The sequence below is a fragment of the Salvelinus alpinus genome, chromosome 3 (genome assembly GCF_045679555.1).
Source record: "Salvelinus alpinus chromosome 3, SLU_Salpinus.1, whole genome shotgun sequence".
Lineage (NCBI taxonomy): Eukaryota > Metazoa > Chordata > Actinopteri > Salmoniformes > Salmonidae > Salvelinus > Salvelinus alpinus.
This window is the reverse complement of record NC_092088.1, coordinates 21,565,214-21,579,113: the sequence shown is the minus strand read 5'-3', so window position 1 is coordinate 21,579,113 and position 13,900 is coordinate 21,565,214. Positions and strand designations below refer to the sequence as shown.

The following is a 13,900-nucleotide window of genomic DNA, read 5'->3' as shown; positions in this document are numbered from 1 at the left end:
TGGAATATGTAGGCCTTTGTTGAGTTTCGATGCGCGTGATCTCAAGTCTATGAGTCTATGATCTCAAAGCCTATGAGCTGTTGCTATCGTTGTCATAAACAATAGTTTCAGTTACATAGTTAAATTACAGTTTAGTTATAGTTTTATATAACTTTCAACACACTTTATCACAATATTTAAATTTAAATAAAAGCACATTTTATTGTAATCTACAAACACAATAACTCAAGCCCCGTATATACGAATAATGATTGATTTGTAATCGCCAAAATAAAGTAGCCTTTACTTTTCACGTTGAAACAGGCTGCTGATGATGAACATCCTCTTATTATTGACGTCTTTGAATGCCAATTAAAAACATAGGTTATCAGTTTGTTGTTAGAAATTAATCATGAAATGTAAGCTGTGTTGTCTATTCGATCCAATCAACTAGCCTATGCATCAATATGCTCTTCTATTTCAGCCAATAGCTAGCTCTTCACAGTTTAATATTTGTATCAGGTTCACGTAAATGCGAGGTCTATTCCACACTGGTTCAAAATGACGTGTAAAAAACGTTGATTCAATCAGTGTGTGTCCAGTGGGTTCCCTCGTCTCCCTATCACCCCCTCCTCCCTCTGTTGGTTTCTCTCACTTTGCATTCAAGCGCGCAATGCTTTGTCTGTTGTCTGGAGATTTTCGTTTGGAGACATCATCGAATCCAAAACAAGGCAGGATATACCCTGTGAAGCTATAATCCATATAGTCTAGTCTGCCCCATCATTCATGAACTTCAGAGAGGTAGGCGATTGAAATGACATGGAAATGTTGGTCTTCACCGAGGAAATGCCTAAACTTAAAAAACCTTGCGTTTATTCCATGAAGTGTAATATATGCTAGTAGCCTGACTTAAATAAGATTTTAAACATCGAAGTTGAAAATGAGCTCTTATTTCGTTAATGCTCTATTCTCAAAAAACAGCAACAGCGAGTCCTGGCATTCCGATTATGGGCTGGCACATGATTTGGGAAGCACATCCTCTGTATCGTACGGATACGGTGCCGGTGGCACCATCCAGCAGCAGCATCCCACGCAGTTAACGGAATTCTACAATGGTACATCGTTGTCCAAAACCGCTCACCAACACCAACTAAATCCGTGCGTATTATCGCTGCCAATGGGCAGCTTGTATCATGCCCACGATGTGATACAGAGACCAACCTTTTACGCATCCCATAATACGGATTGTATCCAGTACAGTGATTATCATTTAAAATCCACCGGGGTTGCAAATGATTCCGTGTGCGCAGAACAGTGCTCCTCTCTACCGGACCTCTTTCCCTGGATGAAACCACAAGGTGAGTCAATGACCCTTAAAACACCTAATTTGAGAATTTGGTTGACATCGGAGATATGTGAGACACCTCCCCAATAAACTTCGTTTCAAATGACCCCCAATAAACTTCGTTGTTTTCCCAGCATTTTTGGAGAGGACATGGCTCGTTATGGTGTCAAAAAGAAACTGTAAATCTATTTTATGATGTGAGAAAAGTTTCTGCTTCGCCTGGTTTTCTTTTTTTTCTTTTTAGGTGTGTGTGTGTCTTCGCTAACAGCTGTGGTATGTGGTAGCCTTTGTTTCGGCCTATTGAGTCAATGTTCATCTAAATGTCTCTAAAATGTTTTGTCTCTCAGCAGCTACCGGACGGAGAAGAGGCAGACAGGCATACAGTCGCTTCCAGACTCTGGAACTTGAGAAGGAGTTCTTATTCAACTCTTACTTGACCCGCAAGCGCAAGGTTGAAGTGTCGCACGCTCTGGCACTCACCGAGCGGCAGATTAAAATCTGGTTTCAAAACAGACGCATGAAATGGAAGAAGGAGAACAAGAAGGACACATTTCCAATAAACAGGCCGGATCAGAATGAAATCAAGAAAGAGAGCAAAGAAATTTACAAGAATATTCAGACGTCAGATGAGGGTAAAGGATAAGACTATCCTAGACTTGGTGATGGGAGGTCACACAGTGATAACAAATGTGTTATTTATAAATTGCATTTCGAATTTAAAAAATCAACAGTGAAATCTATTGTGTTTGTTAATAATTCATTGTCAAATTAAATTCTATAAAATTTGAGAAGACGTGCGCAAAATAGCTTTTACGCACCATTTTACGCATCATTCCAATTAGAGGTTTGTGCGTGTGAATCACTTCTGCAGAATAGTCTGAACAGGTATTTATGTTGTTAGAATGTATAATTCTGTAATTTAGTGCAGTATGGTAGCACAGCTGCCACACTTTCTGACACTGATAATAATGATTCATCATTAGATGGGCTTCTGAGTAGCGCAGCGGTCTAAGGCACTGCATCTCAGTGCTCGAGGCGTCACTACCGACCCTGGTTCGATTCAAGGCTGTATCACAACCGGCCGTGATTGGTAGTCCCATAGGGTGGCGCACAATTGGCCCAGCGTCGTCTGGGTTAGGGTTTGGCCTGGGTAGGCCGTCATTGTAAATAAGAATTTGTTCTTAACTGACTTTCCTAGTTTAAAAAAATGATCAATTAAAAGTGTATTTAAAAAAAAAAGCTGGCACTAAATCCTAACTTAAGATGTGCATAAAGAATTTTGCGCAAACCTCCAATGGGCATCTGTGTTGTCAATGTTGTGTCTAGAGCTGTTGTCAGGCCTTGGCTGTGAAGGCTGCTACTGGATGTAAACTGTAAATAAAATGTAACCTTTTAAAATCGAAGCCTCTCCTTTATTGTGAAACATATAGGCCTACCTAATAGTGTAATTGTTCGGATCTTTGTTTGCTGAAATCCATACATTTTTTATAAAACGTTAATCAAATACAACCACCAACTGTTTTCTTGAATAGATTCAATTGGCATATGCGCATTTGCGCTGAGTTGCCATAGAGCAACAGTAACGAAGAAACAGTCGGTGGTTGTATTTGATTAACGTTTAATTAAAAAGTATGGGTTTCAGAAAACAAAGAAAGGCATGCAACAACAGATGACAAACAGGTACACAGTAAGCGTTAAGGAATTAACATTTGGAAGTGTCGACGCATAGCTAATTGAAGGAGTCGGAGGTTCATTTAAAAAAAACGAATCTTTGCTCAACTCTGTGGAGGAGTTAAGCTGGCAAACAACCAAGATAACATATTGAAGGTCTGTATCCAGTTTCCTCCGTGTTATATCGACATTTTGAGTAGCCTATACAGTTTGGCACTAGCATAACAAATTCAAAAGATCTAAAGATATTATAGAAAAAAATATGTGTTTTACTATGTCGGGTAACTGATATTTTGTGCACCATCATTCAGTCTAATATAAGCCTGGCTGAATTCATGCCAATTGTATATTCATTGGGCCTAGATTTAAAAAAGTGTCTGAAGGTTAATAAACAGTCTGAAATTGTGGAAACACACAATTTCAGCTAAATTTTATCCACCTTTATGAGGCAAATACTTTGTAGTTAATGAAAACTATAATGTATCAAAATGCTTCATGTTAGTTTATTGTTGATAGGTTGTTAGCATTTTTTTGACTGCAATACAATGTTCCAACGTAGGCCTATAGAACTACCTAGAGGTCACATTCATCCAAAGTAGAATAATTTCAAACTGCATTTGACAACCTCCAAGTCTACATAATATTTACGAATTTTATATAAATAGTTATAAAAAAGGAATTTTCCGTTTATTGTCGTGGAGGTTAGGCCTGTTGGTCATACCAATGAAAAACATTCCAGAATTCATTTCAATAAAAAACATTGCAAGTTTCCTAGAACATCTTCGGTTTAGGCTAGTCCTGTTTTGGGGAGATTAGGCCGAATTTTCTCTGTGCGACCTTTTGCAGAAGGAATAGGTTGCATTGGGGGGTTTTATGGTTTTATTGCATCTATAAACGTCGGAAATCCTTTTGTCAATGAAATTAAATTTAACAGGGCACCATGCAAACAACCCTGCCCAAACAGTAACGGAACATTTTTCCATACATTTTATATAAATATTTTACCTTATGATTATATACATGCCTGATGACCACTGGGCACAGACGTCAGTTCAACCTCTATTACACGTTGGCTTAACATAATTTCATTGAAATGACGTGGAAACAACGTTGATTCAACCAGTGTGTGCCCAGTGGGTGTTTTCATATAGGGATATCTTTGGTCTATATATCTTAACATACAACTGTTTTATATGAGAGCAAAATCTTAAAATGGGCAGCTCAGTAGGCTATTGCAACAGTATAGGCTAATTACATGGATCCCTATCATATTTTGTCGCATTTGTTTGAAAATCTGTGCTAGTGCAATGAAGGTAGACCTATAGGCTATCTAATGGATTCATAAAGGGTTCACGCTTGATTATCTTGATATATAACTAGTTTAACTTAACTACATTACTAAACGTAATGCAAATGTAGTAGGCCTTAAATAATTATCCGTTTACATAGTCTACCTTTTATCAATAATTTAAGTAAACTTATAATAACTATCCTATAAGACAATGTACATGTTTTATATAAGCCTATATGCTATTGTATGGAACTAAAATTTGGTCAAACGTTTCCGCATTTTTGTAGCTTAATATTCAATTGATAAGGCATGATCATCAAATGCTCTAAATAGGATACCGGCCTGAAATATTTTAGACCTAGCCATTTCGCTTTAAAGACAACGTAGCTTTAAAAAAAGCCAAAAATGCTATCCCATCTTTGAAAGAAAAAGATGGCGATGAAGAAAAAAAGGCCTTCTATTGAAGCGTTCCTGAAAAATGCAATAAATTAGAGTCTGCTAATGAAAATGTACAACTTTATGATGGAACTTTACGACTGGCTGGGTTCTGGGATTGGCTGAGGTTGGTCATGTGGACTCTGGACAGGGAACTTTTTTCCCCTTGAGGTTATATTGCAGCTGTCTGTTTTCGACCGCTCATTCAGTAACACCTTCGTTTTCTTGGCTCTTGTATAAGCTACAGTTGAATTCTGGTAGAAATGTGTTCTGTATCTACGGAGCTCCACCAACTGAGAGATGGAGTCAATGAGGAATCTCTCATCCAATGTTAGCCTATGCTAATGTGGCTATCTCTGAATTGCACCGTCAAAGAATACTCAATATTCGCAAGGACAATGGAATACTTTATTTTTTATTTTTCACAGAGGGAATCGTTTAGTTATTGCTACTTACCCGTATGCAATATACCAAATTAACAGTAATGGAAGACGTAAAAAGAACCGTGATAATCACATCCGGAATACCCACATGCGAAATGATGAATTATCAACAAAAGGTAGGTCGTTAAATCTCAATGTCCTATATCACCACAATCATACTTGAAGCCTGTCTTATAAGGTTTTTAAAATGATAAAATGTTGAGTAGGTCATGAGGTGCAAATTATGTTCGATAAAAACCGTTACAAATTTAACATTGGTAACATACAAAATGGCTAGTGTCTTAAAGTGTACTAGCATTGTATCGATTTGCAATACCTATAGTGTGTTAGTGGCAAGATGGCAGCAGTATCTTTGGCGGGTGACTGTGGCCTAAATGCATTTAGTATTTTGACGAAGGTTTCAGATAAATAGGTAGGCCTATATGATACCTCTTGGAAGCTGCCACAATCATGTGCACACACTGAAAATCAGACAACCCAAAATATTTTGATTTAGATTTCCACGATGTACAGTGTTTTTTAAATGTTATTGTGTGTAGCCTACATTTGTATTACCTTTGAGCTAGCTGTAATGCTAAGTAGATATGCTACAATTGACTCATACCCAAAATGTTTTATGTGTCATTTAAAGAGTAAAATTGAGACATGATGTAAGCGATGTTCTCAATGGTCCAATGTAATTTTTCAGAATCCACTTTCCAATCATCTGCACTATTCGACGTCGTCATCATCATCATCATCATCAACTTTATCGTCGAGCCTCAATCAATTAATTGATAAGCTGTATGTTATTCACCCCATTTATACAGCAGTATGCTGACACATTTTCTTTACAACCTGATCTCGTGTATTGCTCTTTGACTCCATCTAGTGGCGACAATAAGCCTACATTTGGACACCGAATTCTTGAGACAGAAGCTTTCAGAATGACATATTGACGTATTGGTACAAATTATAATTTTTTGCTTTCGTTTTTTACTATCAAATTAAACTAAAGCAAACTAAAATGTATTTTGAAAAAACGCTATTGACGTTGAATAACTGTCATTCTGTATACAGACAAGTCGTAGGATACTTAGCTAAAATGTTTGATTATTTGTGGAAACATAATTTTGTTGAAGGAAGTCTACACAGACTATTAATTATCAAGTATAGATAATACAAAATTATTTTGTTGAAATATCATCTTAAACAAGGTTTTTACAGTGAACGGAAAATATCATTGATTGGAAAAAGGAAAGACATCCTGTTGTAAAGACAGTGGCTTTGTTTATTTATTAAAATGTATTGAACGTTTTAGTCCAACAAAATAACGATAATAGCATAATAATAATAATAATAATAAATATTAAATAATATTATTCAACTCAATAATATGGGTCTACTGATATAAGAAGCAGTCAAAATAATATCAGACGAGATTCGATCATGACACTGTTTATATTAATGTAAATATATTTATTTGATAATATTCGAAAACAGATTATTTATTTTAGTGGTTAATAATAAAACATGCTGCATGTAATGTGGTCTACTTCCCGAAACATGAATCGCAATCTTTAAGTGATGAATGTTGAAACCAATGTGTAATATCCTCTGCATTGGCCTTGATCAGTTGGAAAATCCTTTTGCCTTTTGTGAGTTGATTTGTCAGTGTAGACGTCTTGGTCGTGTTTTACTTTTTATCCGGCCAGTGTGGGAATACCTAGAAAACATAACGAACACGTTAACTTATACGCGAACGAATGATGAAACATAAATGATGTCAAACAGCTTAAAATAACAGCTGCATGAAAGTAGAAATTCAGCTGGATCAATTGAATAGGCCCACTTTTGATTGTGCAACTAGCCTACTTCTAGTAATCAATACTCTACATTTGTGGGTAATTGAAAGAACCAACAAACAACATTATTCTTCTTAAGTCAATTTGATAAAAGGGGAAATTGTACAGTGATTATTTCATGCAAACCAAAGATCGAATAAAGATCATATAAGGGTCAAATTGTGTGTGTGTGTGTGTGTGTGTGTGTGTGTGTGTGTGTGTGTGTGTGTGTGTGTGTGTGTGTGTGTGTGTGTGTGTGTGGAGAGAGAGGGTGGTGTTGCCAGCATTATATTATTTATTTATATCGTTTGTTTGCAACGAAATTAAGAACGAAAACGAAATGCTTCAATGTTGAATGAATCAGAGGGCGCAAGCTCATTTGATATGTGGAAAGACTGCGCGAGAAGCCTGAGCGCTTCGTTTCGAGTCACTGGGGACCCCTGTGCGCAACAAGAGCCCCCCATGAGAGCAATATTGCAACCAGACGCTCGCGATTGGACGGACGTTGATCAGATGGTACAGTTCCCTTCTGCCCTATTGAGTGGCACCTCGCAAGCCCCCTTCAGCTAAAACCAAATCTCCGATAAAGTAATGGCAAAACCACTTGGACTATAAAACATTACAAATCATATTCCTCGGAGCATATTTGTCCATCCAATGAGTTCCTATTTTGTCAACTCAACTTTTCCTGTTTCTCTGCCCGGAGGACAGGAGTCTCTCCTCGCTCAGATACCTTTATATTCCTCCGGATATACTGACCCTTTAAGACACTTTTCCAACGCTACATATGGAGCTGCCAATATGCAAGAGAAGGTTTACCCAACCTCATATTACCAGCAAACCACTAGTATCTACGGTCGCCCCAGCACCAGCGCTCCCTGCGACTATACAGCTGCCACTTTTTACAGTGACCGCTCGTGCGCTTTCGCAAATCGAGAGGAGCAGCCGCTCTTTGTAACTCAGGACCAGCGCAAGTCAGAGTGCCTCGAGCAGAATGTAAACATAACCACTGCTGTGGACGACAAGTCTTCTCTGCTTTATCCGTGGATGCAAAGGATGAATTCTTGCACCGCCGGTCAGTGAAACCTTTACTTTTGATTTTTGTTAACGTTTAACGTGTTTTCATTGTTAATTTATTGAAAGGGGGTTTACAATCAGCATGTTGCCTATCAATCAGATGACTACTGTAACAGTGTTGCCTGGCAAAGTCCATAATATGCATTGACATTGTAGCTTATAAGTAACTATTGCTTTGAAATTAAGACGGGAAAAGAGGAAGAATTTTACAAGTCGTTGTGTGAACACCATGCATGATGATTTGATGACTGGGATATATATGTATTGGATTCTATCGCCGAGAACGTGATTGACATGAAAAATGCGTTAAACTGTCAAAATACAGTGGGCTATCATGTGAATCAAATGGATAATTTCAATTACGCTATGCTATTTTTAAGGTTTTACTAATGGAGGCTATTTTACATGTATATAGGCTAATTTATTACATCCATAATAGTGATTGTAACAATAGTCTATAACAGTGATGATAGTGTAAAGGTATCCATCCTGACCATGTCTTTGTTTCTTACATAATTGCTGGGTTTGGTTTGCTATTCTTTTTTTGTAGGGACATTGGGCAGCAGTGGACGCAGAGGCCGTCAGACCTATACTCGATACCAGACTCTTGAGCTCGAGAAAGAGTTCCATTTCAATAGGTATCTCACCAGGCGCCGTCGGATCGAGATTTCGCATGCTCTGTGTCTCACTGAACGTCAAATAAAGATTTGGTTCCAGAATCGCAGAATGAAGTGGAAAAAGGAGAACAAAGTTATGAATCCTTCGAAACCCAGCGATGAAGAGGAGGAAAAGCAGACAGATTGAAAGGCACTGAGTAAAAAAGCGACACAAACCATCCTGTAACTGTTGTAACATGAATTGAGAGATGTTTAATTATTGTCGCTTGTTGTTTTTCATAAAATAGCTGCATAGGCCTACACATTTTTGTGGAAATATGTAAATAGGCCTACTAGATAAATATATTTGCACGATGAAATAACGTCTGTTGGTTAGAAACAGGTTAAAAACAACTGAAGCTGGCTAGCCTATTCTTATTTGATTGTGTTTGTATTTTTTGTTTTGCCAATATTGTTGCTTGAAAGTAAAATGGGTTTACCACATCCACAAAGTCAAAATTGGCTATATCGTAAATATTAATGAAAAAATAAATGTGGTCTTAATTTAAGGTTAGGTAGTGTGGTTAAGGTTAGAAGTGTGGTAAAAGTATAAAATTACATTTTAGGAAGATCAATTGTAGAAATAGGCGGGGTTTATGACTTTGTGGTTGTGGTAACTGGTGACGACCGTGAAATAGGCCTTACACTCGCACATATTGGTTTCCTGGAGCGGCGTTGGAGAAGTGCAAAAACAAGCCTAGTCAAAATACTCGATAATTAAATATTTTTTATGGCCCCATTATCGATACAAGAGAGATGCTTTGGCCTAATAGCCTACCATAGTGTGTGTGTGTGTGTGTGTTGTATTTTGTTCGTTTTAGGCTTTTACATCGCTTTGTCATATTCAACTGGATAATGTTTTCACAAGTTGTTTATTGTGCACTTGCCATCTGGATGTCGTGTGCAATATTATGTAAGACATGTTTTTGTTATCTTTTGTAAATGCAAATAAAGCGTTGGTAATTTCTGTAAATATTTCATAGAAAGTTTTCTTGTTTTATTGATGTGAAGGCAATAGTCTTATAATAGTTATTATTATCATTATGTCCTGTAAAATTGACCTAGTTGAGCAAGCCTGACATTTAAATAGGCTAGTCTCTCTTTAATGATACACATGCATAGTGTATTAGGCCTACTATAATATATTTTTTTGTATAACTTTTTCATACTGGGATACCTGTCTGAGATACCTATTGGTAAAATAGTTTAGCCTACTTTTGTGTCCTAGAACAGTCAATGTTTAAAAAAAAAAAAATGAACAATGAAAAAAAGTATTCAGAGCACCCTCTCTGACAGTTACCTCCACTGCCAGTAGATGGCGCTGTCTGCCTACATGGATCTCAGGGCGAAATGGGGAGGCACCATTGACTCGAGCATAACGACCATCATTTCGTCATCATTTGTAACCGTAGAGCATGAATTACCTCTTGAAGTCATCAGTGAGAATTTACGACTGGTCAACAAATGCACGTGATTCCCGAGCGCTCTCCCATATTTGGCCGCATACCTGGCAAAGTACAGTAGGCTTCATTGCTATAATTCATGATTACATCATAAATCGTGAAGCAGAGGATTATAGCGACAAAGATCTACAAATCGAGCCTTTAAAAACAAGCAAATGAGCTCTTACTTTGTTAACTCGTTTTCAGGGCGCTATCCGAATGGCTCCGACTATCAGTTACTAAATTATGGGACTAACGGCACTGTGAACGGTACGTTCAGGGACCCTGGCACCATGCACTCTGGGTCTTTCGGATGCAACTACAATGGCATGGACCTAACCGTAAATCGCCCCGACACTGGTAGCCACTTCGCGGCTGTTGGAGAGGATACCCGTGGTTTTCAGTCCACTGGCCCGGATGCCCGGTACAGATTGCCGACCTGCTCGCTTTCGTCTCCAGATCCCCTTCCTTGCGCCAACCGCGAGTCTTTGGAACTAAAAAGCCCCTCTCCTCCACCTGACCGGAGCACGACCTCGATCGCCAACAATAATCTCAACAAAGGCAACAACAATCATTTTACAGAGATAGAGGATACCAGCGTTGTCTCTGAGACCGAGGAAGGCGCGCACACAAGCAGTACCAGCAGCATGGCTGCCCGGGCACAACAACTACAACAGGAGTCCAGTAACGCAACCTCCACGACAATCTCAAACGATTGCCAAACGCCGCAAATATTCCCATGGATGCGGAAACTGCACATTAACCATGGTACATACATAGCCTACTTTTACTGTGTTTTGTGGTGGTCTTGCTTTGGAGTGAATTGCATGCTCGCTGATGTAATTTTCTATAGTACAAATTTGTAGCGTCACAAATATGTCAAGTGTTGCATGAACTCCGTAAGGATGGTAGGATATGGCAACGGATTTGCTTTTATGATATTGTCCAGTACAATATATTTCTTAGTGCAAGATAAAACATAATTGTTAGCCTATTAAAGTATATTTTAATTGTAATAAAGATTCATTTAGAGAAACATTGTTTAAATGTTGGAAAATTGGTGGGTATTTATGTTTAGGCTATAGCTGAATGCAAGTTCTATTTCTGGTAATGTAGGATAGTTGTGCGACAATCCGTGCATGGCACGCGCCCCCGCGTGCAGCCTATACAACACCCAGAATTGCTTAATATTTCATATGTGCTGTTAAACATGTTTCCTTTTGTAATGTTTAAAATCCTATTTCCACTATCTGTTGTCCACTTCTAATTTGGATTTTTCATGCAATTTAGAAATGGCTGGACCAGATGGGAAAAGGGCCCGAACAGCGTACACCCGCTACCAGACGCTAGAGCTGGAGAAAGAATTTCACTTCAATAGATACCTAACCCGGAGGAGGAGAATAGAGATAGCCCACACGTTGTGCCTCACGGAACGACAAATAAAAATCTGGTTTCAGAATCGAAGGATGAAATGGAAGAAGGACAATAAACTGAAAAGTATGAGTCTGGTTACAGGAGGTAGCGCGTTCCATAACTGAGCTCGAACTGCAAGTGATAAGGGGGAAATCCGGAGTACTGTAAGCTACAGCGCAGCACCTTTCAGCATGTTGTTGTGATTTTAGACGAAAAAATATTCTGTGGTCTTTAACAGACGTTTAGTTTAACGTTGTGTTACGGTAGCCTGTAGTTATCTTTGGAACTAGAAAAAAAGTTAGACTCATTGTCTAAGGGTAGTATAAAGTCATGTGCTCTGTTTTATCTCTTGAATGTTGTCATGTTTCACGTGAGCTGTTAGCCTATATTGTGTAATTTCTAAACATTCTAACAGGTGTAAAGTGTACAGTAGCCTATGTTTCCAAAACATATGCTGCTCTTCATTGAATGTAAACCTATAGATGATGGGATCATTCAAAGCGCTTCAGTGTAAGTTTTTAATGCTGTATTTATGCTTGATTATCGTGGTTAGCGCAGTACGTTTTCCAGGTTTAAAAATACAGGTAAATCTGTTATGTAGCCTATAACACGTTGTGCACAAATATATCCAATTGTAATTGTTTAGAACTAAGTACTTATTAAGTTGCATAAATGTATTGAACCTTTTCAATGTGATCAATTTGTATAGTGGACAGGAAGGGAGTGGTATTCGGTGGATTATACGCCTACAGTGATGGTAAAGATTTTGCCAATTAAGCTTTTTGTATTTCTATGTGAATCTATAGATTTGGAAATAAAGTTTCTCTCCATCGCTTGATATATTTGAAGCATAGTAATTGCAATGAATTAACCTCTTCTTCATTTAACATATAGTAAATTAATGAATTAGGCCTACACATGTTTTAATGCACTATTCTATAGACACACATATGCTATAACACTGGTGAACGTAAACCATTCATGGCATTTTGGACATCTTGTATCAACAATTTAGGCTTACTTAACCTTGCCACACGTTCAAACAAATTAACTTCATAAACAACATGTTCCTATAGATTTTGTACTGTTTTACATTGCTATAAAATAACACATTAGCAAGAATAATTTCCATGGAAGTTTTCATGCTTAACATTGGCTTGAGATTACTTTTTTGGTATAGGCCTATGACGTGCATTACATTTGAGTCAGGTTTGTTGCTGATTTAAATATTTGTATTGTTTTCGTCCAAGCTATATTGTTTTAACCATGCACCTATAAAGTGCCCACCATCATGTCAAGGTTATTAGATTCATTATTGGTTCCATGCTGCCATTCTTTACCAGAAAAACAAACGCTAAACCTTTTAAACTTACCCTCTTATTGACTTCTTTGGCTTGAGTCGCGCTTCTGTTTGCTTGTATTTAGTTATTCGTTTCCCCATCAAATGTCCCAACATGTAGGCTATCTTACAGGTACATGGCTCGAATTTACTAAATGCCTCCGTACCGTAGAACATATAATCCCTTTACTGACTCTGAAAGGTCACGTGGGGTCCATAAAGTTAGTTTTATGGTTTTGGGGAGTAGACAATGTACTATATAATTCACATTCTTGAATGAAAGTGACGGTTTAACTGCTGCGAAGGGATTAGAAAGGGTTGTGGACTGTACAGCACTAGTCTGGGCAGTGGCGATATCCTCGATATCAGGATAGAAAGTTAATATCAGAAATGCAGTGATACATTTAAATAAGTGTTCCACTGTCTATGATTATATACCAAACATATGTTATTAATGTTGGAATTAGCCTCAAAATAAAATATTTTGAGAATCCATGGATTGTAATCGAATTATCTATAAACACCAGCAAATAAGAATTCATTCATTTTGCTCAGCGTAAAACTGGGGAAATTCTGCCTCTTCACGAACAGGACACAAACTAATTCAATTTTTTGCAATAACTGCATTGCACCTCGTGGAATCAGTGTCAGAGGTGCTGATATGAGAAGGGAAATTGGATAATGCATGTCTCTGGCCTATAGACTCAAGTCAGAAAACTGACAAAAACTTGAAGTGAAATTCAAGTCTGTATCCAAAAATTAGACCGTTTTGATAAAAGCGTGGCCTAAGGTAAAGCACGAACTTCAACAGGGTTTTGTGTGTACCATCAATTTCCAAGATAAGCCGTTGAACAGTGCGTCTCTCTCCAAGGACAGAATAGGTGAATTCACTGTAAACGTTGGGAATCAGACCTCAGTCGATTTTAATAAATTATGCTGGATAATGGAGGTCTAATCATATAAATATTAGGCTTTATTATTCCACA

General features: G+C 37.8%; 3 protein-coding genes across 4 annotated transcripts; all 3 read left to right on the top strand.

Annotated features, from left to right (window-relative positions):
• Window positions 1-825: 825 nt before the first annotated feature.
• Window positions 826-2,069, top strand: LOC139570261 (homeobox protein Hox-B8-like). Of its 2 annotated transcripts, none has more exons than XM_071391988.1 (2): window positions 826-1,337; window positions 1,675-2,069. In XM_071391988.1, the coding sequence occupies exons 1-2, from the start codon at window positions 920-922 to the stop codon at window positions 1,965-1,967; spliced, it is 711 nt and encodes a 236-aa protein (XP_071248089.1). In that variant the 5' UTR covers window positions 826-919; the 3' UTR covers window positions 1,968-2,069. The 2 variants fall into 2 exon arrangements, with proteins under 2 accessions (XP_071248089.1, XP_071248087.1); XM_071391986.1 differs by having other exon boundaries at window positions 1,672-2,069.
• Window positions 2,070-6,877: 4,808 nt separating this feature from the next.
• On the top strand, window positions 6,878-9,698 carry LOC139570258 (homeobox protein Hox-B6b-like). Its single transcript, XM_071391983.1, has 2 exons — window positions 6,878-8,062; window positions 8,615-9,698. The coding sequence occupies exons 1-2, from the start codon at window positions 7,645-7,647 to the stop codon at window positions 8,866-8,868; spliced, it is 672 nt and encodes a 223-aa protein (XP_071248084.1). The 5' UTR covers window positions 6,878-7,644; the 3' UTR covers window positions 8,869-9,698.
• Window positions 9,699-10,132: 434 nt separating this feature from the next.
• Window positions 10,133-12,413, top strand: LOC139570257 (homeobox protein Hox-B5b-like). Its single transcript, XM_071391982.1, has 2 exons — window positions 10,133-10,930; window positions 11,453-12,413. Exons 1-2 carry the CDS (start codon window positions 10,339-10,341, stop codon window positions 11,698-11,700), a joined length of 840 nt encoding a protein of 279 aa, XP_071248083.1. The 5' UTR covers window positions 10,133-10,338; the 3' UTR covers window positions 11,701-12,413.
• The last annotated feature ends 1,487 nt before the right edge of the window (window positions 12,414-13,900 follow it).

Bases quoted from the DNA above. Each gene is read 5' to 3' on its own strand.
- LOC139570258 (XM_071391983.1), top strand. From the start codon at position 7,645: ATGAGTTCCTATTTTGTCAACTCAACTTTTCCTGTTTCTCTGCCCGGA. The intron at 8,063-8,614 runs GTCAGTGAAACC...CTTTTTTTGTAG, and splicing joins GATGAATTCTTGCACCGCCG to GGACATTGGGCAGCAGTGGA.
- LOC139570261 (XM_071391986.1), top strand. From the start codon at position 920: ATGAGCTCTTATTTCGTTAATGCTCTATTCTCAAAAAACAGCAACAGC. The intron at 1,338-1,671 runs GTGAGTCAATGA...TTTGTCTCTCAG, and splicing joins TCCCTGGATGAAACCACAAG to CAGCTACCGGACGGAGAAGA.
- LOC139570257 (XM_071391982.1), top strand. From the start codon at position 10,339: ATGAGCTCTTACTTTGTTAACTCGTTTTCAGGGCGCTATCCGAATGGC. The intron at 10,931-11,452 runs GTACATACATAG...CATGCAATTTAG, and splicing joins GAAACTGCACATTAACCATG to AAATGGCTGGACCAGATGGG.